Source organism: Notothenia coriiceps, unplaced genomic scaffold, assembly GCF_000735185.1.
Source record: "Notothenia coriiceps isolate Sejong01 unplaced genomic scaffold, NC01 NC01_scaffold00037939, whole genome shotgun sequence".
Lineage (NCBI taxonomy): Eukaryota > Metazoa > Chordata > Actinopteri > Perciformes > Nototheniidae > Notothenia > Notothenia coriiceps.
Genome location: NW_011370640.1, coordinates 315,005 through 329,897, shown reverse-complemented (window position 1 = coordinate 329,897; position 14,893 = coordinate 315,005). Strand labels below are relative to the sequence as shown.

General features: G+C 41.4%; 2 protein-coding genes across 2 annotated transcripts in view; both read right to left on the bottom strand.

Annotated features, from left to right (window-relative positions):
- Positions 1 to 8,102, bottom strand: part of LOC104967914 (bromodomain testis-specific protein-like) — a 41,887-nt gene extending 33,785 nt beyond the window's left edge. Inside the window, exons 1-12 of the mRNA XM_010797452.1 lie at positions 8,086 to 8,102; positions 5,951 to 6,006; positions 5,324 to 5,585; positions 5,057 to 5,194; positions 4,625 to 4,763; positions 4,398 to 4,528; positions 3,202 to 3,552; positions 2,991 to 3,119; positions 1,962 to 2,159; positions 1,680 to 1,861; positions 1,277 to 1,566; positions 1,053 to 1,160 (exon numbers count right to left, since the gene is read on the bottom strand). Coding sequence (XP_010795754.1) covers positions 1,053 to 1,160; positions 1,277 to 1,566; positions 1,680 to 1,861; positions 1,962 to 2,159; positions 2,991 to 3,119; positions 3,202 to 3,552; positions 4,398 to 4,528; positions 4,625 to 4,763; positions 5,057 to 5,194; positions 5,324 to 5,515 — 1,858 coding nt within the window. The 5' untranslated portion in view covers positions 5,516 to 5,585; positions 5,951 to 6,006; positions 8,086 to 8,102. The remainder of the gene's footprint in view (positions 1 to 1,052; positions 1,161 to 1,276; positions 1,567 to 1,679; positions 1,862 to 1,961; positions 2,160 to 2,990; positions 3,120 to 3,201; positions 3,553 to 4,397; positions 4,529 to 4,624; positions 4,764 to 5,056; positions 5,195 to 5,323; positions 5,586 to 5,950; positions 6,007 to 8,085) is intronic.
- The window catches only part of LOC104967913 (junctophilin-1-like), a 53,654-nt gene that overhangs the window by 7,747 nt on the left and 31,014 nt on the right, over positions 1 to 14,893 (bottom strand). The gene's annotated exons all lie outside the window — the stretch shown is intronic.

Sequence of the window (14,893 nt, the reverse complement as noted above, 5' to 3'; positions counted from 1 at the left end):
TATCTCTTGGTCAAATGGCCAGCTTATTGGGTAAGTCGCTTCTCCGGATAAAAGCCGTCAGCTAAATGCCCAATGTATTGTCATTACCTGGTATGTAAATGCAAGGAAAGGAGTGGGTTTTTAAACGAGATTTACGAAACAGGCAGAGTTGGAAGCCAGAGTCTAACCTGGATGGTGGCAATTCGTTCCATAACTTTGGAGGCTGCCAACAGCAAAGGCGCTCTTCGTCTCCTCGCCTGCTACTAACCTTGATTTTGGGACGGCCAAAGGAGTCTGTCAGCAGACCTCAGTGACCGATGTGCGGTCTGCTATGGGTTTTTAAAAGATCTGCCAGGTACGGTGCGGTGCTAACCGGTTTAGGGCGTTGTATGCAAACAATAACATTTTATTCTAAAACTGACTGGTAGCCAATGTAAAGAGGCGAGTTACAGGCGTAATATGTTCACGCCTGCCTGTCCTTGTAAGGAGGCGTGCAGCAGCATTCTGGACCAGCTCTAGGCGAGACAGGGAAGCCTGGCCTACTCCAATGTACAGAGCATTGCAGTAATCCAGTTTAGTGGATATAAAACAATGTATTACTCTCTCAAAGTCATTCAAAGAAACGAAAGGCTTGACCCTAAAATTCTTAGCTGAAAAAAGCTGGATTTTACCACAAAATTGATCTGTTCGTCTAGTTTCAAATCACGATCAATCCGTACACCCAGGTTTGTTACAATGGGTTTCACATATGGGACAAGAGAATCCAGCACAGACAGGGCATTGGGGCCACCACTGGGTCCAAACATTATCACCTAGGACTTTTATTCATTGCATTTTAAAAAGTTCAAGGCCATCCAGGCTCTGATGTCCTGCAGACAGTCAGACAGACGTTGCAGAGGGTTTGGGTCATTTATTTTCAGGAGCATGTAGATTTGCGAGTCATATTTTGAGTGCATTTACACTTGTACTTCCATGTGGTCAAACCCTATCCAAATGCAATCCAATCACCCAAATAGCATGTAAGTGCAAGCTGTAAAGGGGGTATCACATTGTTAATCAAATCCAGATCTTACGCGGTTGCTGTTTATTCTTAATTAAGTGCTGCTCTTTACTGGCAACCTGAGATGCACAGGCATTCTTTAGTTTCCCGGTCTGCATTCCTCCTGTGACCAGCTTCGTTTCTGCAGGAGGAAGACATAATAACCCTCCATCATCATTAAGCATTCTACAGTTAAACAGATTCTGTCAAAAGAAGAGGTATATTTGCTGAAATAGGAAAGCTTAAGCAAGGACTTACTACAAGCTTTCTTGTTGACCTTCCTCAGACACGCTGCAACAAACCTCTGCAGGGCCCTCAGCGTGGAAGGCTTGAGCATTTCGAAGTCAACTTCAATCTCCTCCATAGAAGAGTCTTGCAGGCAGTTCTCCCTGGCATGGATGATCTTCACCAACTTGCCCAGTTTGTCACCAGGCAGCTTGTCGACGTCCGATTTCAGCTGCCTCTTCTCCTGGTAAGTCACTGGAATTGATGGGACCTCATCCTCACACGTTAAAGGTACCCCATGAATATTGTGTCTGTTGCCGTGCCTAGACAAATATACAAAAACATCTAATGTTAACTCAGCATCTGTTTTCAAAAAAATTACTTCAAAATTCCCTGTTCAAAGTATAAAATATAATATAAAAGTGGGTTCACTTACAAAGTAGAGCTTTTGCGGTTGGCCAGTTTTTCTACCATAGATTTGTATTTCGAGGATATGTGCTTTAATCTAGCGATATCCTTTTCTTTAGCTTTTTTTTCTTTTTTCAACTTTGCTTTCTTCTTATGTTTCATCACAGGCTCTTGGGCAAGTCTCTTCAGCTCATTGCGGACAGCTTCCAACTGAAAAGCCAGACATTAATGAGCCAATAAGGTGAAATGCACTGAAGTGAAGAACTTGTGAAAAAGCCATTTGCTCGGTTACTGGCATGTTTCTACCAACCTGTTCCTCTAGATTGGCCAGCTGAACCGACACCCCTCCTGAGGAACTCTCTGCCTCTGAGGAGCTGTCGCTTTCAGAGCTGGCTGATGTTGACACACTTCCAACTCGCTCTGACTTTCCTTTCTCGAGTTGCTGACGAGGTATGGGACAAACATCTACTCCTTCGGGAACCTTCAGATATCGGGCCTCAAAGACGTCCTGTTTATATAAAATTCAAAATACGTTTTGAAGTAGTTAGAAATGATAACACCACTACTAATGCTTTGATTTCAGTATGGCCTAGTAGGGATCACAGTTCATGGACATTTATAAAGAACTCTGTTAGTGATCCTATGGTTATTGTTAACCTAATATTTCTGTGTAGCATACACGGTTCTCAGCAAACATGAAAATTATAGTTAGATATTAAATTGGCAACATATACATAGCTGACATTTTTCTCTATAGCTTGAGTGTCTACATCAGAAGAAAATGCCACAGACAAAACCTACAGCAGTTCAGTGAGATGTGGCCTAGGCTAATTACTAATAATCAGTACAGTAAATCGGTTATCACCACAAATAGTGACCATTTCATTTTAACCTAAATCATTTCTGCAGATAAACAAAACTGCAGGTACCATTCGACCAGGAGTAAAGCTATAGAGCATTGACATTAAGGGTGGGTCCTCATTTTGTTACATGCACTGTATGTGGGCTTAGCTGCACTCCATTCTACCGAACAAAAGGTGGCGGTGCTAACATTCCAGGAAATATAACGCTGTGACCTTCAACGTACCAAACAAGACAAGGAGGAAGGCTTCTGCTAGCAAGCACATGTTGATGTTCACAGTGTAGGTTTAAAATTCTTCCAAAAATGGAGGTTGCAAACATTTAATGAAGAAGATTATACATTCTGGACATTTATGAAACCTTAAGCATATACGAAATGCATTTGAATGGGAAACATACAAAAGTTTGCTTTCAAAACATTTCCACATGGTACCTTTTCGTATTAGCATAGTGATTTTAAAGAACGAGAAATATATACCTGCAGTTTTCTTGCCATGTAAACCACCTCGTGTGACGGTGGATTGTATTTGTAACAGTTGGAGAACATCAGGCGTACATCAGCTGCAAATTCCTTTGCCTTTTCATACTCCCTTTGATCCATCTTTTTCTGAGAAAATAAGACTTTGATGAAAATTGATCGGACATATATTGAAAGTAACATAATATGCTAATCATCCAAATATTCTTACCCTGATGTTGCCGAGGTCCATAGGCTGCTTGATGATGTCATGGTAGTCATGCAGGCCCAGAGACACAGCATCAACAGGAGTGTAAAAGGGCCAGGCATAGGCATAGTGTCTCTTGGACAGCATCTCCTTCAGCATGTCGTTACAGAACCTCAGCTGCTCAGACAGGCGCACCTTGCTCTCACAGGCAGGTAAGTCTTTCTTCAGAGGAGGTTTGATGGGCCTTCCACTGCCTCTCCTGGACAATAACGCACACGGTGCTGAATGTTTCTCAGAGAGGGATTCCTCCCTGCGGCAGATGACGGAGGTGGTGGAGGATGTGGGATCTGCTTTCCTTTTAAAACCTTTTTTTACCTGGGTATTTAGAAACATATTGCACATTTAGAGTAAATTACTATTTTAGTTTAAAAAAGCTGTAGGAAGAATGATTGACCATTTTTTTTTTGTTATGAGATAAGTTGGCCTGTAGGCACATAGACCAATTGTATTGTCCAAATTCTATGAATGATACATTTAGGATTTATTGTAATACTGCTTCCAACTCCAATGAGTATCTAACCCTCTCAAATTGGGAAGTTGTCAGTCTTAAAAAATGCTCATACTGCCTGTGCTGCAGCACCTCTTTTCCCCCTCTGTCTGAAACCAGAGCCCTATCTGCTCTGATTGGTTAGCAGGCCGGCTCTGTTGCAATTGGTTAACAACACACGAGATGTCCCTCCCCTCAGCCTGTCACATACAATGTGTACAAGCCAAATCGAATCACATTTCAGGTGGGGGAGTGTGGAGGAGAGAAACTCCCTCTGGAATGTTAGCCTTTGCAGATCATGTACATGCACACAAACCTATATAACACACTACAGGAGAGCACAAGAGATCCTCATCGTTTTGGCCACAAGGAGCTTTACCTTTTTTTCTTTGAAGCTGTCACTCGTAAGAAAACAAATACAACTTTTCGTACTGAATTAACGAGTCAAGCATCAGAATTGAATTGTAAATTATAATAGATTCAAAGCATTATCGTCATATGCACAATAGCTACAGTCCCAGTCTCCTCCAACAATGCAACATGAATATATATAGGGTATTCATTGTAAAAATCTAGCAAAAAAGACAAAAATCTTTTCAACATGTTGAACACCGGTGTTTAAACGTCGGAATGTAAAGTGTAAAATCTACTTTCAAAGTAATGAAATACTTACTGTGGGATCAATTTGTAGAGAGAGCTGGTAGGGTGGGATACATTTAGGCACATCAGTTGGAATGACTGTAACAGTCTGCTGGAGAACAACTTCTGACATAAGGGATCTGTGCTTTACTGAACCTGCATGAGCTGAGGCAAAGAGGAACGCATGCACAATATGAGAAACCATTTCAAATTAAACTAGAACTACTTCCTTGCGGTTGGGACTAGGGGTGTGCATGATACCTGTATGGTTCTTCCATCCCTTCACTGGTTCCTTTGTATTGTTTGCTGTAAGTTCAAACTCTTCTTTAGGCATGTCGGACAGTTTCTGCAGAAAAAGCTTCTCTAGGGTCTGTGCCATAAAAACAATGTCATCTCCAGGCTGTAGAAAGAGAAGGTGCGTAATAAAATAACTTAGTAAAGCATGTATTGATATACCAATCCTGTTTGAACTGCAGAAATAATCTCCAGCACTGTAATAGCCTCAAATAAAATGTCTCTGGGTGTGAACCCTCTCCTTATGATAGAACAGCAATAAGTGGACATTATATCAGTTCATAGAACTGCTTGAAATGTACAACACTTCCTCACTGTTAATTTTCTATATGTCCATTACTTCTGTGGGGGCAGTTTGACGTTGGTGCATTTGACAGCACCACAACAGTATTCTCTTACCCGATTGTACATATAGCAGTTGGTGAACATGTTGTTGAAGTCTTGTACACAGTCAAGTGCTCCACAGTAGTATTTGTTCTGGAGACGCTTTTCTATACTGGTCAGATCCATAGGCTTTGTGATGATTGTATAATAATCCTGAAAGACAACGAATACACTAGAATGAATACAAAACCCTTCCTTCACAGATCAAAGTCTAAAGAAGCGACTCCACCATAACAACCTGAAACCAGAAAAACATGATGCTAGAGTAATCTCATGACTTACCGGCAGGCCCAGTGCCACAGCATCCACAGGCTGGCGAAAGGGCCATGAGAAGTTATGCTTCCATAAGGCTTTGATCACCACTTTCTCCAGGTACTGCAGCTGGTTGGTGTCACTTCCAGGGTTCTTAGGGTTTATGACCTCTGGGGGAGGGGGGTTTCCGTTCACAGTGGGACAGACTTTTACACCAGACATTGTTTTGTCTGAAGGCCATGAAGAGTATGTTGAATGCTTTGCAGCAATTTGGTGTTCATCACAGGTTTTCCTAAAGACGAAGAAAGTAGGCGCTTCAGTAAACATAGATATTGGGTATATACTGAAAAAACACCCAAAAAACTAGTCAGTCACTGCTTAATACTACAACAGGGCTGAAACATATTCTAACTTACAACAGAATTCATAAATCCTGGTGCCCTACATTACCCACAATGCAACGCAACACTGTTCAGTCCAACATTTGAAAGTGCTAGTTGGTAAGATGGCAATTTAAAGTCAAGCCAATACTGTACTAAAATAGTCAATATGCTTCAACAGGTCCATCCCTCACAAAATATAGTCTGATCATGATCATTTCAACATGAAACAATGTTGAGAATCAGGCAGCCAGCAGACACAGGGGGATGTGATCACCTGCATGTGTGTCTTGAAACAGCAAACAACGATCCCAAAAGTTCTTCTTGTAGATTCTTGTAGATAGTGAGAACAAAAACATAGGATGCCAAGAAGTTCAGAAGTTTTAAGTCTCAGCACTCATCCTAACCTCTCCAGCATAGTATACTGAAAATAAATAGCTTATTGATTGCAGTATGCTCAATATTGCTTCCTTATAAAGACACAGCAAGGCTGGGGTAATGTCAAATAAGCAACACCAACAAGATTGCAGTATCATCAATTCTCTGATTTGTTTATCTGAACAAATTAGTCAGTTGACTGGATGTTCACAAATAATAAATCACCAGCAGAAGCCTATATATAAAATGCTAGTTGAATGGATAGCAACACCATCAGAAGAGAACAGTAGGGGCTCATGAGCCTTTAACCAGACCATGTTTCCAAAGCACTTTTGAGTATGACAATAAGTGAAACAGTAACAGGTAATGGAATCACTTTTGATCGATAGACATTTCCATAAACAGGGTTGTCACAGTTTGCCTGTTCACAGTTCATCTTTCAAAATGTTTTGCCCAAAATACCAGTTATTTTCATGAAAACCAAGCCAAATAAATGAACAATGAGAATCTAAGCTTATTTTGATTTAGATGTTAAAATAAAACAGATATAGATGAACTCAGGGAATTACAATTATTTAAAACATAAACCACTATTCTGACATTCATGTTTTTGGACGTGCAGCTGAAACAATTGGTCAATGCACTTGACAGGAGTTTGTGTATTCAATCATTTAATATTCAGTTGTTTATTATTAGGTGACACTAGGGCTATGCAATTAATCTTATTTTAATCTCGATTACGATTTTGGCTTGCAACGATTACGAAAACAATGTAATCGAAATAAAACGATTAATAATTGTATTATTTTTTTTAAATATATGTAATTGTTTTTTTTAAATTGTTTTTTCAGTTGAATTATACTTAAAGTTCAGGGTAATCAACTGTTAAAAACATACTGTTCACATTTTTTTTTCAATAAATGGATGTTTTCAAAGTAAATGGATAATTTTTTTTAATAATCGTGATATCAATTATTGACCAAAATAATCGTGATTATGATTTTTGCCATAATCGCACAGCCCTAGGTGACATTGCAATGCATTTAGTGGTACTAAGTGATATGATAGAAAGTATGGAGGATGCAAATGATGTTTTTTCTTGTAAGTTTAAAAAGCTTCAATGAAAACGTTTTTTTTTTTAGATCTTTTCCACTCTTAAAAAAATGAACATCAGAAAAATTGAATTAATAATTAAATAATTTAGAAAGTTTCACCACACAAAAATCATTAACTTCATCGCAGATTTTGGAGACCTGAATCACTCAACCTGACAAAAGACTATGCATTTTAAATCATTATTTTAACTAAACATTACCTTTACCTAATGTTAAAATTAGATTCAGTAAGCTGTTGCAGGCTTGGTTTAATAGAAGGCTTGAACTTATAGTTGTTTTCAGATGTAATGTGTGGTGTTGAGCAGAAAGCATGGCTGCGCTGTTGACAGTGATCAGGCCAATACGTGAAGCCACCACGCCCACCGGTTAGCTAATAGCTACCATCTCAGCTAACCTCCAGAGCAAGTTATCGGGGGAAACGAGAGGCTAGGGGAGCTAGTTATAGTGCTCTATTTGAAAGGTGTAGATGTAATCCCGGCCAATAAATGTTGTGAATTACGCTTTCGTGGCATAAATAATCATATTAGCTAGCTGCCAATACATATTGAGGACATTGAATACATGTACTATAGTTTCCAGGCGACTTAACTGACAGCCGACACTGCACTAACGAGATATTTTCACATTGTTATCTTATGTACAGATCTGTTTTTTTGCCACAAACACGGCGATACAGTCCATCGAGAGCAGCTTAATTCAATACCTGTTAGGAAGCATCTAGTTAGCTTAGCTACCTCAGCTAACGTTTAGCTAGCGTTAGCTGTTAGGATGTAGTCGTGTTTAACCTCGTGGGCTCCTTTCCAACTTATGACAACTGTCGCAAATTGTTCAGTCATTAGCAGGACAACACAAGTTACCATAACATTAATTCACGTTTGGTAAATATGGCATTTACTACGAATTACCGCGCTAGAATTACCTTACGATTATCACGGGCTCTTGCGTTCAACTCTTCAGTGGCACGTTTCTACGGCAACCGCCTCACATTTATACCCCTCTACCGAGGCTCTACAACGGATTGGTCAAAACACTAACTACACATGTAGCATTTCGATATTCTGCAGAGAAAGACGCCTAAAACATTTTTCTGTCATGCAAAACATAAATCCCACTGTGTCTCCTGTACATGTGTAGATTGAACCTAATTTCTAAAGCACAAGGTAAACATTTGTTGTGAGTTGAACAAAATGGCAACTCGATGTAACAGAAGGACCCTGGATGATTGTCGGTTGACAGGAATAGTGACTCGTGGGTGCAGGGACACCAACTCTCTTTTAAATAATGTCACTACTCGTCTCGGTGTCTCCTCGGACGTGCCAGTGGCTGTCCGGCTGCTAGCCGAGGAGCAGTGTGTCGACACGAACGCAAAACTGGAACCTGGGCGGGGTGGTGCTTTCAAGCTCTGACACAGAAGCGAAAAACTTGGCTTCGACGAACACGTAAAAACAACCAGCCCCTTTTTACTATGCTCTTTACCAAAAAGTGACCATACGAATCCTGTGATGTACCGCCAATATATTTTTTATTTTAATGTTATAAAATGACATTTTTTATTCAATTATAACACTTGTAGCACTTCCCTAGCTTCTAAGTTTAGTGTATTTTATAGTATTTGTTTTATTCAGAGGTTTTTAACACTGGAAATGTCAAACGATAATACGAATATGGACGATTTACACAAGCACATACGTTTAAATTGTATTTGTTCTTAGTATATAGAATGAAGAGTTCAGATTTCTTTAAAAGAGTGGGGCGCATTGGGGCTTTACCAGGGTGACACGAACTACACATGAGTTTACTTCCTGTGAGCTGGAATTTGTTTTTATTTCAGGTCAGTTAACATATTGCAATAATATAAAATTAGCAGTTAAAACAAAAATTACACAGAAACACATGTGTGTATATATACACAATCTAATGAAAAAGCACAACAAGATTAAACATTAAAGTAATATTAGACATGCAAAGTAAATACATTTTCATTTTCACTTTGAGGTTATTGTCTCAAAGGTTTTCCTTAAACATACTGTCTACTGTAGCACACTTATTTAAAAAAAGAAAGAAAAATATTTCATCTCATATATTTCATTAAAGCTTAACAAACAACATAATATGATCCATGATAAATCTATAACTATTGTATCATTTAGAAATGTACTGAACTGTGAGCTGGAAGTCTTTAAATAACCCTGCCAGGTGTGAGTGTCTGTACTTTTACTATTCTCATGATGGTATCCAAATGGAATAAAAACATGCTCACCTTGGAGTGGGCTGAATTTAAAAACTGTCACAATTTTTAAATGTTTCAATGTAAGGATTGGTAAAAGCAAGCTATAATGGAATAACAAATGATCACTAATCGAGATCACTAATTAATACATTCTGCAGCAGAACTTACAGATGAACTAAGAGTGATGTTAAGAATATTATGTCCAGCGGAATGGTTTATCTGCTTCAAACCTTTTCTACATAACCATAATGAAAAAATAGTAATAAATCAAAGTCACTTGGTAAACATTATACTTTCAGATCTAATATGTTTAGCTCATACATGAAAGGACTTTAAATCAATACCTATTTATTGAGCTTTTACATATGTTGTCCACAAGATGGAGCCAAAATATGGGTTTTAAAGTATCCCGTGGAAGAGGTTCAAAGGCAGAAAGAAGCCTGTGGAATGTTGTTGTGGTTTGGGGTTTTGATACCCAAAAGTGATTTATTAAATTATTTTCAGTTCAGTATCTACCAGAGAAATGTCACTGCAATGTGACATGTTATTTCACTACTGAAAGCTAACACAGGGAGTTGTGTTTAGTCTGTTATAACCAAGAACCAAATGCACATCTTGCACGTCAAGTGATGTAATTCATTTTATGGCAGGCTGAAGATTTGTAAACTGTGTATCATTTATTTATATACAATCTGTCAGTGATACCCCCATAACCAGCCCACTTAAGTGATGGGATTTTGTTATATTTAGTGTGGTACTGTAGAAAAGCAGTTCATCTTTCATGCAATATTGGAGGCGGAGAGCAATACAAATATATTTGTGGAGATGAGGCACGCGCACTAGGGCAGCGTGCAGTAAATAAAGACAAAGTGCAGGGGGATTTAGAAAGTGAAAGGTGGGTTGTGAATCAGGTTGTCAGATTTCCTTACAGTTTTGAATCTGCCTATAAATACTGACACAGTGTGTGTTCCTCTGACAATGACAGGAAGCTTGTTCAGGAGGGAGGGGGTCATAGAGGAAAAGGCTCTGCCCCTGACGTTTCAAATGTGAGGAGTAAAACAACTTTTTGTTTGAATGAAAAAATATATCGTTCCTTAAACTGAGCAAAGTGTTGCTTTCTGCTATTATTCAGTGGTACAATTACTCAAATTACAATTACTCAAATACAAGTACTATTTTAATGTTATGCTACTTTACAAATCTATAATTATTTTTTAGATGTTGGGTTTGTACGTTTATGCCATCACATGGTTTAAGAGTTATACAACCAATTAAATCTGAGATATTAGTATAGGTTCAGATTCATATGACTTCTTTTGTCCATAAATATGCATGAAATCGAAGTGTGTCTTTGGCACCAGCATTTAAGACAACACTCAACATGCACAACATAACAGGTTCACTCACAATACATTACAGTTATGCATCTTAAAGTCTTAAAGTGACAAAGGGCAATCATAATAAAATTGCTAAGTGGATTGTTCTTTCGATGGCATGTAGCCCATTAAAATATCACAACAATGCATGTTATTCAGTAGTTTTAACAATTCATTAATATATATACATTAAAATGAGTTACAGTGCTGCTGAGGGCGATGGTTGCAGAATGTCCCTAAAATCATCCTTGATGCTTGGAAAAGGGGCTTAGGGTTGAAATGAGATGTGTGTGTGTGTGTGTGTGTGTGTGTGTGTGTGTGTGTGTGTGTGTGTGTGTGTGTGTTGGAGGTGGGGGGAGGGGGCAACGAGACTGACAGTAGGGACTTTCAATCTGAAGCCTGATGGCAGAAACAGAAATGTTGGCTTGAGAAGATACAGTGATAGTAGATCTGGATTGCCTTTTTGGAGTTGGTTGTCTTGATTTGTCTTCCTGGCCTGATTGACGAGTCAGATAGTTTTTTGTTTTATTGAGAGACATTTGATATAATGTAAAAAGTGAGACCAGTCTGTATACCATGGACAGGGTGTGCAGGCTGGTGTCTAAGACAGTTATTATTAACAGTAAGAATTAGTTCCTCCTCTATACAGCTAGAACTTTAAAATTCTACTGACACTGTCCAGTCACATCAGCAATAATGAATCCTGTTATATGACATAATACATTTAGCTGCTAACACTGCTATACATCTACTTTTGAATGCAGTTATTGAACTTGCAATGGAGCATTTTCGTAATAATGCTGCTTTAACATAAAGGGCCATACTTCTGTAAGGCTAATGCTTCTACACCTAATACCAATACGATCATATTTAGTTGTCTAAATCCTTAAATATAGATTACCCTAAAAAACAAGCAGAACTGTCTGAGGAGGATTATCTACACTATCCATAAGAGGGCAAAATAATCCATATATTTGTGTTTTCCTGGAATAATATTGTCGGCTTATTATTTAGTTTTCTGTGAAGTATAAAATGCTGAATACATGAAAGCACAATAACGTCTAAGAAAGTGAGTAGGCCTACATCCCACCTACTTTAGTAAGTACAAACACAGTGAGAAGGTAGAAGAGGCGCTAGAAAAAGATTATTATTACTATTTTAATTGAGAAAATGAAATAGACAGGGGCAGCATGCGTGATAGGAGTCTGTTATTATTCTATATTATTCCTAATGGGCCCCAGATGCTTTTAGTAAAAGATCGGGAGTCTGCATTTGAATAGAATTCAGATGTGTTACTGCTTTGATTGAGGATATAAAACCCAGCATTACAAAAAGATTCTTCTCATGTTTCCTGTTACTGATAAGTATTTTAACTCAAAGTGAGAACATGTGGGTAACTGTCTCACATGTGAAGTCTTGGTGTAGTGCACAGAGCCAGCTGTAGTAAAGTTTGAATGCTGGATTGGCCTGTTGTGGCCGTTTTGTGAGGAAGTTCGAGACAGCGGACCCCTGTTCAGTCTGACCATCGAATAACGGGGGGTTCCGTATTGTAACCCTAGTTATATAAGCACAGGTGGAGCCCTCTACTGGACTTTATGGGTACTACTCTCTATCATGCTATGCATGCATTCACCTACTGAGTTGCATAAATGTAGCTGGTCAATCAGGGTGAGCCTACCTGAATGCGCGCGCAGGCCCACAGTATATAAGGCGGCTACGCCTCCCGACCGTTATCCTTCACCCTCTTCAGCGAGCGGCATAGGAAAGACAGGGACCCCAGGTAGAGGGCTCCGCCTGTGCTTATATAACTAGGGTTACAATACGTAACCCCCCGTTATATATCACAGGCTCCGCCCTCTACTGGAATCTATGGGTACAGTGTGTGGAGCCCCGATGTATAAATGCCCTGTCGTCCAACAACATCGACCCATCACACTGCCTCTGACCGGCTTTTGGCTAACATCCACCGCACCCCCACTTCCTCCCATCCGGTTGTAACCGTGGAGAAGTCGGGGCCGCAGCTTGGATAAGGCACACTCACACACGCTTACCTCGTGTAGAGTGTGCATGGAAAAAAATAGTTGGGAAGTCCTCCGGCCCTGTATGGGGCTCACTGCGCACCATGTTTCCCAGGTCCCCAAGGAGCATGGGAAAAACATAAGTGCATTATGTCCAGGGAGGGGGGGGTCAGATACCTACTGACCCACAGCCCCCCCTCTCACCAGTCATGTGTTGCCCCGGCAAGCACAGACGACGAGAAGGAGCCAGACATGTCCAAGAGGTAAAACTTTATGAAGGGGCCTGGCGTAGACCAAGATGCCGCCGTGCATATGTCTTCTACACTCACGCCGCTGAATAAGGCTGTTGACACAGCCACAGCCTGTGTAGAGTTGTGCACGGACCCCCGTGGGGAGGGCTCTCCCCGCCCGTCGATAGGCATGTGTAATGCACTCGCAGAGCCATCCTGTCAGGCACCTCTTGGAGAGAGCCTTTCCAGCCACACCATCCCCAAAGCACACACAAGCTGTTCAGTGCGCCTAATAGCGGCTGTGCGCTCTACATAAGATGCCAGCGCACGCACCGGGCAGAGGAGGTGCAATTTTAGCCTCCCTGGCCCCAATATGGGGTGGAATATTAAAGCCCTAACTGAATAGCCCTTGACCTGAACAAACTCCTTAGGCTCTTGGGAGCAAAGGAGGGGTTCGGTCTGAGTGTCACCCCGCTACGGTCACCCCGGATCAAAAGACAACTTGGGTGCACCGACAGAGCGGTCAGCTCGGACACTCTTTTGGCCGAAGTCAAGGCAAGTAGCAACACTGTCTTCCATGACAGTGCTTTCAGGGAGGAGAGCTCCAGAGGCTCAAATGGTTATGTGACCAGAGTCTCGAGCACCAACGGCAGGTCCCATTGCGGGAGGAGGAGTGCACTACTGGGCGCTGCCTCCTGACCCCCTGCAAAAAATGCGACATAAGCGGCTGACTGAAGGCTGACCTGCCTCCAAATCCCTCATGGCAGGACGAAATGGCTGCTGCATACAACTTAATTGTGGAATGAACCAGCGTCCACCATTATCTGTAAGTAGGATAGAATAGAGGCCAACATTCACGACAGAGGCTCTAGACTCCTTTCTTCACACTATCGCTGGAATCCCGCCCACTTTGGCCTGTAACAGGCTGTGATGGATCCTGCTCTTGCTGCCTGGATAGTCTGAATAACGTTGTCAGACAGCCCCACCTGTCTCAGCCTGTCCCTCTCAGGAGCCAAGCCTAGAGAATTTGGCCCAGAGTGGGTAACGCCCCAATTGCACCTGCTTCCTGAGACAACGCCCCCCAAACCTGAGGAACCGTCCAGGGCTGGCCCCCCATCATCTGTGTCACCTCCGTGTACCACGACGCCAAGCGGCGACCTGGGGCCACTAGGATGAGTGACAGACATTCCCGCCTCACCCTCTCCAGGAGGGGGGGGCATAAGGTGCATCGGTGGAAAGGCGTAAAGCAGCTTCCTTGGCCATGGCTCGTGTGCAAATGCGTCCACCCCCAAGGGCGGATTGTCCCATCGGGCCAGGGAGAACCACAGGGCACAAAGGCTGTTGCGCCAATTGGCGAACAGGTCCACCTCTGTTCTCCCGAACTGAGTCCAGACCTGCTTGACCACCTCCGAGTGAAGCCTCCACTCGCCTCTCGACATGAGGTCGGCCCCCCCAACTGTTTTGATAGTATAATCATTGATGACATAAATTACTTTTTGCAGGAATGTCCCGATTCAGGCTGCGAAAGATCCAAATTGGCCTGAAATTCAGTCTTCTTGGAACCAGGAAGCACAGGGAATAGGCCCTTTCTCTCTGTCTTGAGAACGCACAACAGACACCGTTCTGTTTTGCCCAACCGGGCCTGAATCTCTGCTGAGGAGAGAGAATCTGCCTCTTGGAATGATAGATTTGCCTCTCTCATGCCTCTGAACGGGAGGCAGGGATGCTGCAAAGGGAGATCTTGATTTTGATTTCTTTCTTTCCTCTGTTTACGTGTCAGTTGTTACTGCTCGCTGAATTGAGAAAAAGGAGGAGGTCGGAGGTCGTAGCTGCCTTATATACTGGGCCTGTGCGCCATTCAGGATAGGCTCGC